Raw genomic sequence first — 18,493 nt, 5'->3', positions numbered from 1 at the left:
ACTCTAATAGAAGTAATAACTTTTAGACATGAATCTATACATGTTAAAAAGTACTAAATAATAAATATCACCTTATTTAAATTGTGTTTAGTTTTTTGGTGTTTTATTCCCCAAAAAAAATAATTACAATAATTTTTTTTTTAGGAAAAGAATGATTTGGCAGCCAAATTACAAAGCAATAAATCTAAACTTGTTGTTTCATCTAAAAACCGTTTAGATGCGTTGGCAACTCCTCGTCGACGTGCTGATGTAGAAAATATACCGCCGAAAAATAAAACCTATGTACTGAAAAGTAACAATTTGAAAACTGCTAAACCTGTTGCTCAATCATCTCCGTTAAGAGAAAAAAATTGGTAATCCAATTAATTTTATGTCCTTAAGTATTATACATATTCATATTAAAAAGAAATAAAGACTTTATGTATTATAGATTTACATTTTTAAATTATACTTAAAAAAGCCCATTTCCATTATATTTCACTGACAATATTGTAGTATAACTTCATTTATTAATTTTTTAATAATATAATTTTTGAACTATACATTCATTAAATTAAATTATTAAATGAGTCTTAAAGTTTTTAATTTTTACTTGACTGTGAATGAAAGATGTTAATGTGTTGTTTAGGTTTAAAGTATTTGTATATGTTTTGTCCAACTTTTTGTTTTTTTGTTCATTACAGAATGATTGATAAAATGAAAACTTTAATGTTTTAAGAATTCCCAGTAGTGTTTTATCTAGGTATACAATTTTCATGATTTTTTTTTATTTCATTGTGTGAGAAGGAGAGTTTCTTTTTATTATAACAAACTCTTTCTCTGCTCTTGCGCTATTAAATCATAACTATAGAGATGTGGATTTTACGTTTTAAGTTAGGTTGATAAAATATACATGTACATTTTTATGTCAAATTTGTCATACTTTTTTAAAACTACTAGAAAATAAATATACATGTTGTACATTTATAATTTTAATGCTTTAGACTATCTATCTACTTAAACATTATTCATTACAATTATATTTAAATGTAATTTATTAATTTAGTGTATCATTGATTTATAATGAATGATAGTATTAAGCTAAAACTTTTTTAAATAATATTAATTTCTGGTAAATTTACATTTACCCAAATCTTTATTTATAATTATATAACTACTATATCATAACATTGTAAAACAGAGATAGAAAGAATAAAGGACTATTGTTAACTCGTTTACCATACATGTTTGATTTTTTCATTGAAAACTTTAGAAATTAAATTATACAAATTTTATAAAACATTACATTAAACTACTTCTAAAAGAACTGTACTCTTAGATTTTAATTTAAATTTTACAAGTATAAATTCTTTATTAGGTGTTTAATAACAAGTATATCCTGTTTTTCAAATCTCTCAAATTTATTTTATAATGGTCGTTCTAGAGTCTCATTTTTTGTTTTGAGATTGAATTTAAACATCATGTGCATGTTGGCAAGTGGTAACTTTATACAATTATTTTAGTAAGAATAATAATAATGATCAATGGCAATTGCCTAAGCGTTGTATTATAGAGTAATATTTACAATTACCCTTCAATTAAAAAAAGAGCCTGTATTTAAAGCTACTTTATGTAACTGTCCCCTAATAGACTGAAGAATAGTGGATATTGGTCCAATCCGCTCTTGGCCAAAATAGAAAACAAAACAAACTATTGAATATCTTAATTTCTTTTAGTCTCAAAAATGGGTATTCTATGTTTTTCCTTTTTTAATAATTGAATACAAAAGTTAACTATGATTAGTTGAAATTGTTTTATATTATAACTCTGCCTTAGTTTCCATTTCATGGTTATTTACTAGATAATTTTTTACATGTAAATGTTTGTTATGTCCTTTATACAGTGTAATATGTATCAATTCCATGACTTAATAAAACAATTTTATTTTTAAAAACAGCTGGATCTATTACAAATACATACAAATTCAATTAACTATACATTGACTATTTACATAAAAAAAAAAATCACTTCAAATAAATGAAGTGATGCCAAAACAGTATATTGTACACAAAACAATTACATAGGTTTTATTATATAGTTAAAACATATGTACATAAGTTTTATAGAATATAACTAAGTAAAAACTGTACAATTTAGTTGATGAAAATCTACTAATTGAGCGTTCCTCGGCAACACGTGGTACCACACAAACATGGTATTTTATTTTCTTCGAGTGGAAATTTGTAATCATACGTAATTTCCTCGTTAACGCCAATTGGCTGTTTACTATAAATAACAATCTTCTTTTGACCCTCTATTTGAATAATCTTAGCATAACAGTTTGGCTAAAACAAAATTAAGATTTATTAGATTATAATTTTCTTGTTTACAAGCATGTACATGTAACATAAACTGTGTACTCTGTCCAAAGGTACAGTCTACGACTACACCACTGTCTCCAAGAGTATTTAATTAACCATTATCTGAAATTTTGGTAATATTATACTGCTTTTTTTGGACAAAATAAAAACATTCAATTTTTAAACAGAAAAAATGTATACTTATAACTAGCATTAGGACTTCATTAAAATATGCAAAAGTCCTAAATAGATACCTAAAAAGAAATATTGTATAAAAGAAATGTCTAAAACTAATATTGAAAAACAAAATTTGAATTTCATCAACTTTTTATTCAGTTAAGGGGTCTCTACACCTGCGTATTTTTGGTCAAAACCACTCATTCTAATTCAAGCGTACTGTTCCTAAGAATACTCCGATTTAAGTTTTGAAAAAATATTTGAGTTCTTCAAAACATTTTTAAGGCATCAGTCATGGCACAATTTTAAAATTATTTCAGCTGAAAAAAGTTAAAAATTGCATTTTTTTATATTGAAATAATTAATTAACTGAAAATAATTTTAAAATTGTGTAATGACCAGAATCCTTGAAAATGTTGTGAAGAATTCAAATGATTTTTAAAAACTTAAATCGATGTATTCTTAAGGACAGTACGTTTAAAGTAGAACATGTGTTTTTGTACAAAAATAGATCCTATATGTCTTATAAAAGTTGATCAAAAAAAAGTTTTAAAAATAGATACTTCATTCCAGGGGCGTAGCTAGGAATTTTTTTTTGGGGTAGGCCCACTATAAACCATTGATAAATAAAGTTATGAATGATTTATCTAATTAATTAATTTTTTATATATAAATAGATGTATAAATATATAGAATATTTTGGGTAGGACTGGGCCTACCAGTCTAGATGAGTATTTATAAATTTATATAGCTAGTATAACATTTGAATTTTTATGATCCTACCCCTATTACATTATAATATACCCATATTTATTGATAAATAATATTTAATAGATAATAAAAATGGCCAATTAAATACTAATTTAATTAATTTCCTTAAATATTATTTTTGGTAGTATTTTACTAGTAAATATCATATAGAAAAAATTCAAAATAGATTACTTACAGTGCAACTATGATTTATAAATCTCGCTAGATTGCCACACTTGGTTGCATCAATGATGGTATCCAAATCTATTCTAAACAAGTATGAACTACCAATACCCGTGGCTTCATATTGACGCTCTCGTAAATCAGCAACAACAGGGCGAACCATTTGCCCCACATACTCAATAACCATTTCATCAGCCGCAATAGACTCCATTGCAAATAATCCCCAATCATGAATAGCAGATTTACCAAATTTAAGTTGTTTTTTACGGAATTTTAAGACATTAAATTTGAGTAGATCACTGTCTGATGTGGCACCAAATGCTGTCAATAAGCGGCGCTGATTGCTACGTGCTTCTCGAGAAAGAGCCAACATCTTTCCAGTTGATTCCTTAACACGTTTTAGTTCTGCGATACGATTTAATTGAGAAATAGTATGGCCAAAATGATACTAAAATAGAAACAGATCATTATTGTTTATTATGCATGATACATTTATGCTAATTTATACTTGTATTTGTATACAAATTAACTTTTAACTTTAAAATACCTTATGATTAGCTTTTTGTTTACTGTCTACTTTGTAGTAACCTTCTGTTCTAGCACAGCCTGATTCGTGAACTTTCCAGTCATCTTTTTTCTTTTTTTTTGGAATTTGATTTGGCAGAGCTGTCAGTATATTTCAATTAAAGAAAAGTTAATTAAATTCAATTAACATATTACGTTAGTATGTTTCTATACAAATGTCAAACCTTTCTATTTTAAATTAAAAAATAATATTTTATAAAGTGCATCAAATCAAAACTTTATTTTTGTATTCATTTAATACTTCTTTTATTGTGACTTATTTAAAAAAAATAAGAAGTTGAGGGTTCAGAAAATATTAGGTTTGAGATAACTTGATCAGGTTGGAAAATTTAAGTAACTATAATGTGAAATTCCAAAAGCTAGAATCTTAAAGCGGCTCAAACTATTTTGCAGTTGACTTTCTTTTACCTGACTTGAGTTTAAAATATTTTATTGATGCTATTATTTATAGGATCTAGCATTTGAAATAATATTGTATGACAAGTTATCTCAAATATTTCAAGAATACTCAATATTTAATGTCTATTAGATTTGAGATAATTCTTGACTCAGGTTAGATTTCAAGAACCCAACATTTTCTTGAATACGCACACATCAACTAAAAAGTAATTTATTATAAAAAATTGAAATTTAATTTTACTTATTTTTATTAAAAGCCTCAAAATTAACATATCAACATTGCACTGAAATATGAAATGATTCTAAGTAAATCCCCTCCCCCCCATATGCAAAGGTTAAGCTGTGGCACAATCTAACTTAAGTATAAGCACTAACAAATAATGAAATATTCTTTAGATGTTGCAGTTCTCCATCACTATAAGAATCTCATAGACCAAAACCATTTTACTACATCATTAATAGAATAATCAATCATCTTAAATTAAATAGAATTGGCCAATTAATTTATCCTGTAACAAATATGGCTAGAGGCCTAGCTGTTGCCTTCTATTAGTATTTAATAATAATAAAAATCACTGGTAAGCTATAAAGTCAGATCCTATATAGCAAAGACTGTACTTCCAAACTTAATTAAGATTTTGTTATGCAGTTTCAGAAGAACATAGACAATATATAATAAAATGTTTATGTCAGTGAGCACTTATTGTTGTCCTTTAAAATATATAAAACATATTTTTTTTGGAGTTACATCATTTGCTAATAGGCTAATAAAGTCAAGCATTTAAATATCTAGAATATTATATGTTACAAAAAGGATATCTGAATGGTTAACCCAGTGGGTTTCGTTTAACCAATAGTGAACAGTATCATTGGCTAACAAAGACTCATAACTTTGTTTTAAATAGTTTATATCTTCTATGTCAATTCCTTTTGTAAGAAATTCAAAGAGAACTGTTGCTTCTTGAACCATGTCTCGTCTGTTGAATAATTTTGTTTTAATTAGGTGTCCCCGATGTTTCTGAGCAGGTAACAGGTCATTATGTTCTATCTTGTTGCTATCTCTAACAGCCAGTGGCTGTTTTATTTTATTTAGTGTTCTATCGGGAGATGTTGACATCCTCTGTTCAATTGTCATTGAATTGCTAGATTTGACGTTAGGTGACTCTTCTGTTGTATCTTTTTCCATTTCCCATTCAGGAATAGGAGGAGGACTATACACTTCTTGTGGCATACAATATGAATGGTCTGCAAACACTCTAGATGGTTGTTCCTCAGTAGGTTTTTCTCCATTCACCAAACGCTTTTTAGTTTCTACTGGCGCCTCGATTATATTTTCAGCCGATAATTTCCGTTTCACAGCCTTCTCACTACGTTTATATTTGACAAAAGATCCTTCTTCATCTGAGCTAGATAAAGAGTCAATAGCCATAGGAGTTTCATTTCCAGTTGGAGTTAATTCTCTGAGGAGTAAAAAATTAATTTTAACACAAATTTTAATTTATTTTAGTAGGTACTGAGTGATTCTTGTAACGGTATACACTTGTTTACTCTTATTATAAGTAAAATTTTGTAGATATTCTTTTTTGTTGATGAATACAATAGGTCATATTTATTTGTCTTTTTTTTATTTTCAAGAGCTTTATCAACTTTTGAAACTTGATTGACAAAATATAAGTATAATTTAATTGAATTTTTAAATTAAAAACAATTTACTGACAAATTTGACTGGTCGACAACCAGTTTTAATTAATTGTTTTTAAAGTTATTTAAGTTTAAAACAAACGGTGAGAGGTGAAGTGTGATTGAGAAATGAACGCTGATAAATTAACTCTACACTTCATCTAAATTTTAAACTTTAACAACTGTTTATTCAGAACTGGTTTTTGACCAGTGACCATTTTCAGCAAATTATTCCGAAATTAAAAAGTTAGTAAACTATATATGTTACCTACAAAATTGTAATAATTTTATGGCAAAAAAGGTGTAGGGTGTTAAAAAAGGGTGTCAGAATATGAAATTGATAATGAAGACAATTTTTTTTACCTGACTATATCAAAATCTTCTAATGTCATTGATTTACATAGTTTTTTAAGCTTTGTTTTCCAAGCAAATCCTTCACAAGAATCTGCATTACTAGAACTTTCTTCAATAGATTCTTCTTCATCAGAAGAACTATGAACAGATTGTTCTGATGTGGACGAATCGCTATCACTTTCAAATAATTCTCTTCCTAAACGTTTACGTTCAGCAAATGTGGGTCTTGTAACTTCATCATCATTAATCTTAAAATCAAGAAAATGAGTAAGGGTACATAAATTATGTTAGTTAAATCACAAATTAAAAAAAATGCAAAGAAACAGAGGTGTGCACAGGCAGCGAGTTTTTATGCGGTATTACTGCCATCAACAGAGTGGTCTCTCATCATAGTTAAAATGAGCAGCACATGGTAGTATCAGCATTCTGCAAATTTAAAGTATGATGGAGCACCCTTTGTTGAAACATTAATTCTGCATAAAAACTGTTGCCCATTTTCGTGCACAGCAACACTTGGTGCTGGTCTAAAATCAATAATGAAACTTACATCATTGCCTTCATTATCAGATGTTATAACCATTTCTTCTTGATCACTTCCATCTACATCTTCTTGATTGTCTTTTTTTGGCGAAGGTTCCTTAGTTTTTCTCTAATTATATGAATAGGGTAGTCATTAAATAATTTACAAAGTTACTAAACAGAAACTTACGCGGAAAGATGGCATTTTAGGTATTGCTGCTCTGAACCCAAGTCCTAACCCACTCAAAGCTAACGTTTCTAATCCTTCTGTTCCAGCTTCTAGTATACTATTTAAGTTTGGAGCGGGCTGCACAGATTTGAGTTCTTCATTGGTTACATTAGTAGTCTAAAAGTAAAACAAAAATAATAATAATAATAACATTAATAAGAATAATAATAATTAAAATTGGTATTTAACTAGAAGCAGACTGGGCCAGATTAGTGGTGGACTATACCCATCACACCACATTTAGGTTAAGTAGACAGTATGTAAAATTATACTCGTTGACCAGTTATATAAAATCTATGTATATTATAACAATATTTTTATTTATGTGAACGGCCTTTAAAGCTGCCTACTAAGCCAAGATCTATTCAGTACATCTCTTTACTCAATGTTATGAAATATTACTTTAGATTGTCTTTCAGCTTCTTCCCACCATTGATCTAAAGCATTGAAAGCAACAGTTGTTCCCATTTTTTTCATAAGATCGCGTTTGATTATAACTCTTAATTCGTCCAAGACAGCTTTCATTAATTGCCTAAAATAGAAAATTAAAAATACAGTTACTGGGAAAAAAATTAAAAAATTGAATACACACTTTCTAATTTCAGCTGGAAAATTTTTGTTCTCATGTCTATCTCGCGGTGGTTCTTGCTCATAAAAATCTCTACCTGGGAATGGAGGGCCATAATGATAGTTTGGTTGATAAGGAAGATACTGATATCCATAATGGTTATTAAAATGAGGTGGATAATAGTAACCCTGAGGAGGATAACTTGGCAAAGGAGCAGGATAGTTAGGCAGTATATTAGGATCATTTTCAACAATTTTTTCATCACGCGATGACAAGCTGGACAAACTCATCGCATCATCCGGCGTATTTCCTTTCGGACTTTTTCCTAACATTGCTTCATCATCACTAGAACTGATATCACTATGCAGAGAATCGTGCATCGTTTTGTTGATCACTGAAATTATAACATAAAAAAACCATTAAATAGAAAGTAGTTATTAGTTTAAAAAATGTTTTATTCACTATACTTACCATTTTTTATTGTGTTATTTAAGAAACTTTTTGCTTCTAATTTTTCTTTTTCTCTGGTTGCTTTAAGCTGTTCAACAGCCACTTCAAAACTTTTTAGATATATTTCATTTGAAAGAAAAGGCGAGGGAGGATTAGAGAGAGGAGGTAATATTTCATCTTCATTGCTGAGCTTTTCTTCATCCAAATCAGATTGGTTGTCATTAACCCCGGGCGGTAATGGTAAATTGATTCTTAAATCGACATCTTCATTTATACACTCAGGAACTTCAGGTACGGTATCAGGCTCTTTCTTTACTATAGACAAGAACGCTGGTTCTACACTAGCACCTTGATTCATTCCATTAAGAAGCATTGCAATCCTAGTGTCTAAATCCAACTTTGACTGTGCTTCAGAATCTAACTTTGGTGCAGGTGTAGTAGGCAATGGAGGAGGTACTGGGCTAGATTCTCCCCACCATTGATTATTTGGAACTGGAGGAATATTACATGGGTATCTAAACAACAATATAATACATTAATTAATTATTGATACCACAAAGATTTAAGACACTAAATAATAATTTAGTAGTTTTTTTCTATTATAGTTTCAACTGTTAAATTAAGAAAAAAAGTTTAAGTATATATACAATTTAAAAAGGTAATTATACTGATAGATTTAGAATGTTGTTAAACTATTCTATAAAAAAAAACTCTTCTAAGACAGTTATTTTTATTTATAAACTTCATCTTTTAAAATTTTAAATGTAATAACATTTTTTAAAAGTATTAGCTCAAATTTAAAACCATATTTGTAATGCACATAAAAATTAAATTTTTAAAATGTTTTATAAAACTTACTAATATTTAATAATACTAGCTTTATCATTTATAATTTTTTGAGATTTTATATCATCACCGGTTTGGTAAAAACGAATAACTTAAATTAAAATTTTTGAACATTTAAGAATTCTTTGGACATTTTTAGCAAATAACTATTTTGTCAATATGGACCTGGACTAGAAACACACTAAAGTTAATACACATTCACCTCAAGAAGGAAGAGATTCCTCCAAGTTTCAAATACTCGAACAGTCCCCTAATGATTAAAAACAATTTATATAAATACCTCAGATGGACACAAAGAAGAAATTTAATTGAACAAAACAATGACATGGATGTTACTATTTCACCAGAGAAAAATATCTGAATTTTTAAAAAGATATTTGTATATTTTATATAAATATTATTTTAAGTAACTAATGGAAATGTATTTTTATAAATGTAATAACTAATATAATAACACATTAACAAGGGCTTATGACTTACTGTTAAAGCCTTTAAAAAAAAAAAAAAATGAATCATTTAAAAAATTAAAGGTTTGAAAGAGACGACAATTTATTACATAATGACATTAATTGAAGAGCTTGGAGCAACAACCAGATGAATTAATTTTTACTAAGTGGTTTTTCATGAAAAATTCATCACAGAAAATTGAACTACATTTTGATGCAACAAACAGTAACATCGGACTATTACTTATAAAGATATTACAAAACACATTTTTCCTGTGGCAAAATAAAAATATATGTATAATTCAATAAAAATACTGTTTTTTTTTACTAGAAGTCTTAGATGTCTAGTGAGTTTTAAGAACATTTAGTTAAAACATAAGGGTACCAATGTATTTAGCTTTTATGGTCTTTATAAATTAGCGTTGAACAATAATTTTACTATATTTTACCTATTATAAGGATATGGATAAGTTCCATTGTACCCAGGTGTACCACTCATACTGTTATATCCGCTACTGTAACTCTGTTCTGAAGGAAGATCACTTGTAGCTGGTGATGGCGTAGCATAATCATAACCAAAATTAGTGTAATTTTCTGGTACAGGAGGAGGTGGTTTGTCCTCTATTTTTGGTATGATAGGAGATTCTTCCTTAGGTTTAGTTGATTTAACTGTCCGCCGATCACGACTAGATATAGAAGGCTCTTTTTTTTTAGGTTCTTCAGGTGGCGGTTTTGGTTTTTCTTCTATTAACTTTTCAAACATTACTTTGCACTCATTAGCTATATACAAAACAAAATACATTAAAAGTATTCAAAAAATGTAAAACTATAATTTTTGTTATGTAAATAAAGTTATGTTTTTATAATCTAAATCCTACAAGTAATCCCTAATGTGCAAGATGTGATAAGCAGATTTTAAACCACAATTATTTTTAACAAAATAGTTACCGAAAGGATCCAAAAATACATTAACAACTTTTCCCATTACAGATGACTCATTTAGTCTCTGAACACACATTTTGGCAGACGATGCTTCTTCAAAAACTATTTTTGCTAAACCCAAATGTTTTTTAGTGACTGGATGATAAAATATTTGAATTAATTGAATTTTTCCAAATTTGATCACCTGAAATGTAAATATTTCAAACATTGTAATATTCCATAAAAAATATATTACTGAGATTAGCAACTTTTATTGACTTCAATGTTGACGTTAAAAAAAAATTTATACCAGAAAGCAACTATACACAATCAATGAAAAATATATGATAAATGCATGTCTGGAGCAAACAAGAAACAAACTATAAGATGGTTTACTAGCTTATTTTAATGAACAATTTATTAAGATTGTTTTACCCCGCAGCCCTTCACATGATTAATGTACATGTAAACCTAATAAAATAGTTAATAAATAATATTTTAAAGACCTATGTCCTATATGGCCTATATTTAGTATACATTCAATTTTTAGGTATACAATCTATAAGTGCAAATATTATTTTATTTTCGAAAAAAAAATGATATTATAAAATTCATTAATTATATACATATTAAATCGAAAAAAAACAAGATATATTAACTATTTTTAATAAAACCATATATTTAAATAACTTTTTTAAAGACATTTTAAAAACCAAAATATATGTATTTATCTTAAATAATCAACTTACCAAATCTGTAAGAAAAACTTTATCGATATTGTCATTTAGATTTGAAAATGTTACTTCAACCTCTGGGCGTTGACCAATATAATTTTTATCAAGCTGAAAAATAAAAAATTTAAGTATAGCACAGGTTGTTTAAAACATAACGTTTATTACTTTCTGGAATATTAAAATATCTAAAAAATATTGTAGGTTTCTAACACCTCAAATATTTTAAAAACTTTTGAGAGTGATGATGTGTCTTTCAAACACGAGAGTCTCTAAGGTTAACTAAACAGGAAAAAATTTAAAAGAAGGGAGTAAAATAAAATAGTAAAATGGACAAGATAAATTATTTTGGGGTTTTAGAGGTAGCGGTAGAACAAAGAAAAATTAGATGAATGAGGTGTAGAGATGTGTAAAGTAGATAATGAAGGTCTGGCTGACTGACCCCATTTATATAAAATAAGACATGAGAAAAATGAAAAGTTAAGCAAAATATAAGTTGATTAGATTCCATTAGTAGGCTTACACTAAAACATAATTAAGTATTGTATTATTTTTATATCTAATGAAAGTTATCTAAAAAGTGTAATATAATAATAACTATGGTTTAAAGTTTTCTTACTTAATGCATAATATTATAAAATATATAACAGTTTTTCAGGGGTGAATTATTTATTATCATTGTTAAAAAATAGAATCATTTAATTAATTGATTTTTTGTAATAATAATATGCAATAGTAACAAATAAAATTATAAAATTGTAATATAATTGAATAGACAAATGTCTTAAATTGCTTAATACATACCTTAAATTTAGGTACTGGCAATTCAATAGGAAGTGAAATTGTTTTTGATTTTGATTTGAATGTTCGTGGATCATGTACTATTACTTCAGGATACGAAGAATCATTTGGTACAATACCATCATATCTATATATTTTAGTAGGTGCCTTTGTGAGAAATGGATCTACCATAAGTCTCCAGTTACGTTCCCTAGGCTTTTCAACAATCGGAACAATCGGCGGTGGAGTAGTGGGCTTCTTAATGGGCTGAAGTTGCATTGGTGATGGAGGCTTTTCAATTCTATCTGTTGAAGAAATTCTTTTATACTCATATTCATTGTACTCTTCATTGTTGTGATGGTTGTGATGTCGTTGATGTACGCGGTGAGACTCGTATTCTTCCTCGCCTTCATATCTATAATGATGATGGTGATGACGATGCTGCTTATGATGTTTACGGTGACGAGAGTCATGGTGTCTTGAACTATTATATTTGCGATACGATTCCATTTCATTTTGTAAACTTGAAAAATTAAAAACTAATATAAACATGAGCTTATTTTAAAATGTAGAAAAAATAATATTTACCACACAATATTTTGACATGGTATTCAAGTTCTGTGATCAAATTTCAATGTAATTCTTGTAATTGAATTTATGCTTTAGCTATTTCCTAAATTTTGTAAGAATACTTGCTCAACTAAAAAATGTATAATCAAATAAAATATAAATGATTATGGAAAATGTATAATGTACGATGCACTGTACAACATTTAACAAAATACAACTAAATTATTACCCAAAACAAAATTGGAAGCGTATCTAAAATAATTTCAAAAAAACTATTCATATTAATCGAAGGAACTATAATAAAATATCAGTCGAACACGGAACAACTTACAAGTTACCAGACACTGGACACAAGCTCTAATCATAAATCTACAAAGGTATCGAAAATATAAACATCGACAGTGTAGTATTTACTAACGACACATACAATGGTAAAAATATTGTACTGTTGTACACACTGAATCAATAGTTTGATTTAATAGTTCATTCTTTAGAAAATCACAATTCCGTTATTTAAATTTACAGCTAATACTTTTTAGTTATGAGTTATGACAGATGTGAGATGAGTGATGACTTATTACATTTCTAGTTTCTACTACGAAGTGAATGAGTTGTAGCAAAATATGGTATGGAATGATTATTCGGTGTAACTATACTCACACGAAAAAAAATTATATATATACAATGTATACATTGTATATATATAATTATACATATATAATGCAGATGCATGTCGATGACGCTTTTAAAGTTTCGACATGTCTGGTACAATATTACACATTTTTACGTTTATTAAGTAACGTATCACGTAAGTGTATACTGTAGCCTGTATATTGATCATATTATCAAATTATTACCATTTACTAATCTATAGTGACACTTTTATGGTATAAACCTAAAACTAGAAAATGTCGTTAAGCCTGAAACGTTGATAACGTTTTCTGAATTCTATCTTTATACCTTCAACTGCATCCGAATGGTTTATTCTATATAGGTATACTGTTGATAATATCAAATAACTATAGGTATATTATTGTAATATAGCAGCTACACAATATTAAACGCGGGAAAACTTATTCGTTTTGTATACTAACTAGTAAAACACATTTCCGATTACCGTAACTGTGGATTAATAAAAAATTCAGAAATGTTCAGGTGGTATACCTTTATTTGAACCCAAATTTCAGTCCGTAATTTTAAAAATGTAATGTTCAAGTACGTTTCCCAATATACTTGTTTAGTAATTTATTTGATAATCCATTTTTTTATTTGAATTTAGGTTAAAAAAAAAAAATAATTAAACATAAATTGCCTGCCATAGTATTAATGATTTATTATATTTAGATTATTGTTGAATGTATTAGTGACTGTAACATGTGCTTATAAGTATAGAAATTATACGAAAAATGTAAGTATATAAAATCAGAGGATTATTCAACATTTTAGTAGGGTCAAAGAGAAAGGAGGAATTTTGTTAACTATCAATTAAAAATTGAGATATCAGATGATGATTGATGAACTTAAATGTAACTATCAATTAATTAAAGAAATTAAATACATGAAAAATAAATCGTTTTAGAATACAGGTCTTCGCTCAGGTGAAATATAGGCTATAGGCCCAAGGCAAAGAAAATTACTAACTGAAAAATACGTTATGTCAGATATTTAAAAATTATTTTGTCAATAATTTATAGGTAACTATGTTTACTACTTATTACAGGAATAATAAATGTGCATATTGGTTTACATTAAATATTAAGTTAATATTATCATTAAAAGTTGTAATGGAAATTTGAGTTAAAATTAATTTCTAGAAAAAACTTAACAATTGTGGTAATATATAATAAAGAAATAAAATAGTGAAATATTTTATTTCTTCATTATTATTATTTAATACAAAAATAGTTCGTATATTTTTACACATTATGTAATTAATTTATTATCACAAAATATGCCAACAAAATAAATCATAGCCAAACATAACAATAACAATTATAACTGTCAAGTTATAATAATTAGGTAACTAAGGTTTTGGTTTCCTTTACTAATTTCCGTTTTTTCAATACATTTCCAATAAAGAATTCTCCGGCTTTATATGAACTTCTGACTAGAGGGCCACTAGCAGTATACATGAAACCCATTTGAGTTCCAATATCTTGCCAATATTTAAACTTTTCTGGAGTAACATACTCAACAACTTTAAGATGTCGTTTTGTTGGCTGCATGTACTGACCAAGTGTAACGCAGTCGACTAATGAATCTTTTAAATCTAGATAAACAATAAGAATAATGAAATATACACACTTAATAATATTCTTTAATACCTTTTAATGTTTGTAAAATTTGTTCATCAGTTTCACCAAGCCCTAACATGATTGATGATTTTGTTAAAAGATTTATATTGAATTCTTTTGCTGTTTTCAACACCAACATTGACTGTCTAAAATTAAATAAATATTACATTAAGTTTTGTATACTATAGTTGCATACAAATGAAATAGTCAGATTTGACATCTTGGACCTTACACAAAATTATACACAATATTTTACCAGAAGCATAAACTAGAAGAAAAATTATTTTAGTTTGTAACTAAAATAATTTTTCCTAATTATAAACTATAAATATCATCTGTCAAATAAATTCAGGAATCTTACAGTAGATTAATAGACTAAAATTATTGTTCTTAAATCCTAATTATTACTGTATTATGTATGTATCATATTAAAAACAATTTTCTTGAATAATAAACTTTAAAAAAATACAAAATAAATTTGAAGCAATTTTCATTTATAACTTATACAATTTACCTATAATTTGCCCTACGATCTCGCACAAAGGGTGTTAATTTTTCCACAGTTTCAACGTTGTGAGCAAAAACATCCAAGCCAGATTCGACAATTATTTTAACATGGTCTGCTGATCCTTGAAAATCTGGTACTAAGCACTCTATCATTATATTTGGATTACTAATGGAAAAAAATTAAAGATAAAAATAGTTATTTTAAGGTACATTATTGAGACAAACCGATTTTTTATTTCAACAACAGTTTCTGCAAAATGAGCAGAGCCACCATCTTCTAAATCTATAATAAAAAAATAAATATTTATAACTATTATAAATGTTTGATGATATATATATTTATATATGTATAGTAATATCTTTAAAAATATATTACCATCACGATCTACTGATGTTAGTACTATATAATCTAGACCCCAGGATGCAATAGCTTTAGCTGTATTAACAGGTTCTTGGGGATCTGGCAAAGGTGGAGCTCGGGAAGTTTTTATAGAACAAAATCTACATCCTCTAGTGCAAGTATCACCTAATAACTATTAATTAAAATAATATTACCGACAAAATATTATGTTATTGCTATTATAGTTTTTTAATTATATATTTTACCATGATAGTGGCAGTAGCAGTACCATGTTCCCCTCCACCCCAACATTCACCAATATTAGGACATCGAGCTTCTTCACATACAGTATGCAAATTCAATTCTCTCAATTGTTCTTTGATTTTTGAAAAGTTTTCTCCAACTGGTATTTTTGTTTTAAGCCAAGGTGGCAAACGCAATCTTTCTTCTTCGCCTTTGGCTCGACGAAGTTTGCCATTATATGATTTTGTTGTTTCAGGAGTTTCGTTGATAAAATCTACTAAATCTGGCCCACTTTGGAGCGTTTCACGAAATTTATCTCTGATTGATGTTTTTTTTCTCGAGCACTTTTTTAATACCACAAAATAAATTGCATGAAGTTATGATTAAATCACTTAAATGTTATAATAAATGTCATAATAATACGGTTTAATATACCTGCAAAATAATATAATTCGCTTTCCAATGAGATCCTAACTTGTGAACTAATGATGTCATTTCAATGTGTGCTTACAACTGTTAAAATATAATTTAATCCTGAAGTTTGAAAGACTAGCTAATTGCTAAATATCACCGAGACTTAAAAATTGAACTATAATATTCAATTCTGATAAAATATATCACGGACGTTCTCTAGCCGTCAGAATCCAGAATACAAGATTATTAAAAGTTAATCTGTCTGATTTGAAGGCCATCTTATCAGTTACATATTATAAAAAAAAAATCACAGTATCAATTCACATATGGTAAGGTTGTGGTTATAACCACGGTTGTAGATCCACATCCTATCTACAGCCATGGTGATAACAGTCGTATCACAATTCACACAAGTGGTTAATCGTTGTAGTTTTAATAAAAAACAAATAAAATCTATTTGATTGCAATTTATCACAAAATAGTTAATTAGTAATTACCAAAACCAATATCAGTGTCATGAATGAGGGAGTTAAAACCATTATTTAACTCATTTATAATTCATCGCTGCTAATAGTGTAATTAAAATGATTGAACAAAATTGAATAACAGAATCTATTTAAACTATTTTGTGATTAAAACAATCAATTAAAATCAATACTTCAAAATAGTAGAGAAATAATAGCTATATTTGAAAGAATGACTGTTATCATTGAAACTTGAAAGCAACATATTCTGAACGCGCATGCGCCTAAAATAGCAAGTTTGCGGTAAGCTGACTTAGTTTCCCAAGCCACCCTGTAGTATTATCATTGATTAAACACAAATATTGTACTTAATCAATGGTATTATAGTTTGCAACGAGTTGGGGGTAGCTCTTCCAACTACATCCGGTGGAACAGTTTTTGGCGAATGTACAACCACATACCATTAACCATGATGTAACCCATATTAACCTAGGTTTTTGCTTTTTCACTTACTGCCAAAATTATGTATTATAATAATTTGTTTTATTAATTGTTGAATAATTATCAATTATCATGAGAGTCAACTGAGTAATCAAGAATAAGTCATATATATATAAACAACTTTATTTAAAAAAAACATAAGCGGACTGCTCAACACAATTTACCCTTATCAATACAGCGTATATAGTAAACATACAATTAATTTTAAGCTAAAATCACATAGAATAAAATAAAATATAAAATGTTTTGCAAAAATGGTATTAATTGTTTATGAATATAAGTGGAAGTTAATTATATGTAAAGATTGTGCTTCTTCTTGGGGCAGATCACGAACTGCTAGTAAATGTGGATCCTGAATACGCGCTAGCTTTTGGGCGATGGCGATGTGCTAGACTGAAGCCTCCCATGATAATAACAAGATTTATACAACTGTTCGCGTTGTACGCATGCTCGAAATTTGTGACTGAACGTTAAACTCGCAACAGAAAATTATTGTTTCCAACAACTTAAGAACATGTTGCAGCGCTGATGGAACAGAAAACAATTTGTTAGATGTCTCCTATTTTCTCTGCTAGAACTCAATATATTGAGTTCAGTGGCTGGAACACGTCTTTGACTTTGCACATACGCCGAAAGTTTACAACACTATGTTGGAACAAAGCTACTATGTACATGTGTTATAAGCTATTAAATTTATTAATAATAAATTAATTGATCAGTTAGTATTTTATTTTCATAATATCATTTTAAATAATAATAATATTTCTTAATCATATAGTTCACTATATATTACTACATAATATAATATATTAATAATTATACAGTTATTTAATTTAAAATAAACATTTTTGGCATTACTCTTTATTTTAATCAAAACGTGATTTAAGGGACCTGATAAATTTCCTGTGGGCGCCCCATGATGGCCGCAATGACTGTGATAATTGTATTCAACATTTCAATGAATTTTGTTAATTGTATAGTTCACTAAGCAATTATTAGAGTGTGCCTACTAAATAAATTTTAGTGAACATGAAGTTCGTAATGAAAATAAATGTAGTGAACCAAATAAATCTGAATTATTACTCGAGGAGTGCTTTACAAATTATTTGTATTTTGTAGGTATGCGCCCGGCGCCGTTCAAATTGTATTGTTTATTTCATGGGAAAACAATGAGTTCGAATTTGACATCTGTGAACGGGAGAT

At 27.9% G+C, this 18,493-nt stretch overlaps 2 protein-coding genes across 2 annotated transcripts; both read right to left on the bottom strand.

Annotated features, from left to right (window-relative positions):
• Positions 1-1,916: 1,916 nt before the first annotated feature.
• On the bottom strand, positions 1,917-12,877 carry LOC126843546 (histone-lysine N-methyltransferase SETD1). The gene is made up of 16 exons (XM_050581140.1): positions 12,757-12,877; positions 12,546-12,657; positions 11,982-12,480; positions 11,196-11,288; positions 10,474-10,651; positions 9,975-10,305; positions 8,255-8,748; positions 7,808-8,177; positions 7,618-7,747; positions 7,177-7,332; positions 7,015-7,116; positions 6,477-6,715; positions 5,253-5,893; positions 3,997-4,121; positions 3,463-3,897; positions 1,917-2,324 (listed from the first exon to the last, which is right to left on the bottom strand). The coding sequence occupies exons 3-16, from the start codon at positions 12,465-12,467 to the stop codon at positions 2,151-2,153; spliced, it is 3,954 nt and encodes a 1,317-aa protein (XP_050437097.1). The 5' UTR covers positions 12,468-12,480; positions 12,546-12,657; positions 12,757-12,877; the 3' UTR covers positions 1,917-2,150.
• A 1,551-nt stretch (positions 12,878-14,428) lies between these two features.
• Positions 14,429-16,735, bottom strand: LOC126841038 (lipoyl synthase, mitochondrial). Its single transcript, XM_050577256.1, has 7 exons — positions 16,347-16,735; positions 15,935-16,255; positions 15,705-15,861; positions 15,554-15,611; positions 15,336-15,494; positions 14,852-14,967; positions 14,429-14,796 (listed from the first exon to the last, which is right to left on the bottom strand). Exons 1-7 carry the CDS (start codon positions 16,404-16,406, stop codon positions 14,543-14,545), a joined length of 1,125 nt encoding a protein of 374 aa, XP_050433213.1. The 5' UTR covers positions 16,407-16,735; the 3' UTR covers positions 14,429-14,542.
• Positions 16,736-18,493: the final 1,758 nt, after the last annotated feature.

Source organism: Adelges cooleyi, unplaced genomic scaffold (genome assembly GCF_023614345.1).
Source record: "Adelges cooleyi isolate 19-005CV unplaced genomic scaffold, UGA_ACOO_1.1 ACOO_flye_CR_arks_rails_tigmint_CR_PRNA_108, whole genome shotgun sequence".
NCBI lineage: Eukaryota > Metazoa > Arthropoda > Insecta > Hemiptera > Adelgidae > Adelges > Adelges cooleyi.
The sequence above is the reverse complement of the archived record's forward strand: the minus strand, read 5'-3'. Positions and strand labels throughout refer to the sequence as shown.

Excerpts from the sequence above, each read along its gene's own strand:
- LOC126843546 (XM_050581140.1), bottom strand. The coding sequence starts at position 12,467 with ATGGAATCGTATCGCAAATATAATAGTTCAAGACACCATGACTCTCGT. Across the intron at positions 10,306-10,473 it reads TGTATTTTTGGATCCTTTCG|CTAATGAGTGCAAAGTAATG; the intron begins GTAACTATTTTG and ends TTTTGTATATAG. Across the intron at positions 8,749-9,974 it reads TATCCATATCCTTATAATAG|ATACCCATGTAATATTCCTC; the intron begins GTAAAATATAGT and ends ATTGTTGTTTAG.
- LOC126841038 (XM_050577256.1), bottom strand. The coding sequence starts at position 16,406 with ATGACATCATTAGTTCACAAGTTAGGATCTCATTGGAAAGCGAATTAT. Across the intron at positions 15,495-15,553 it reads GTTGTTGAAATAAAAAATCG|TAATCCAAATATAATGATAG; the intron begins GTTTGTCTCAAT and ends TTTTTCCATTAG. Across the intron at positions 14,968-15,335 it reads GATCGTAGGGCAAATTATAG|ACAGTCAATGTTGGTGTTGA; the intron begins GTAAATTGTATA and ends ATTTAATTTTAG.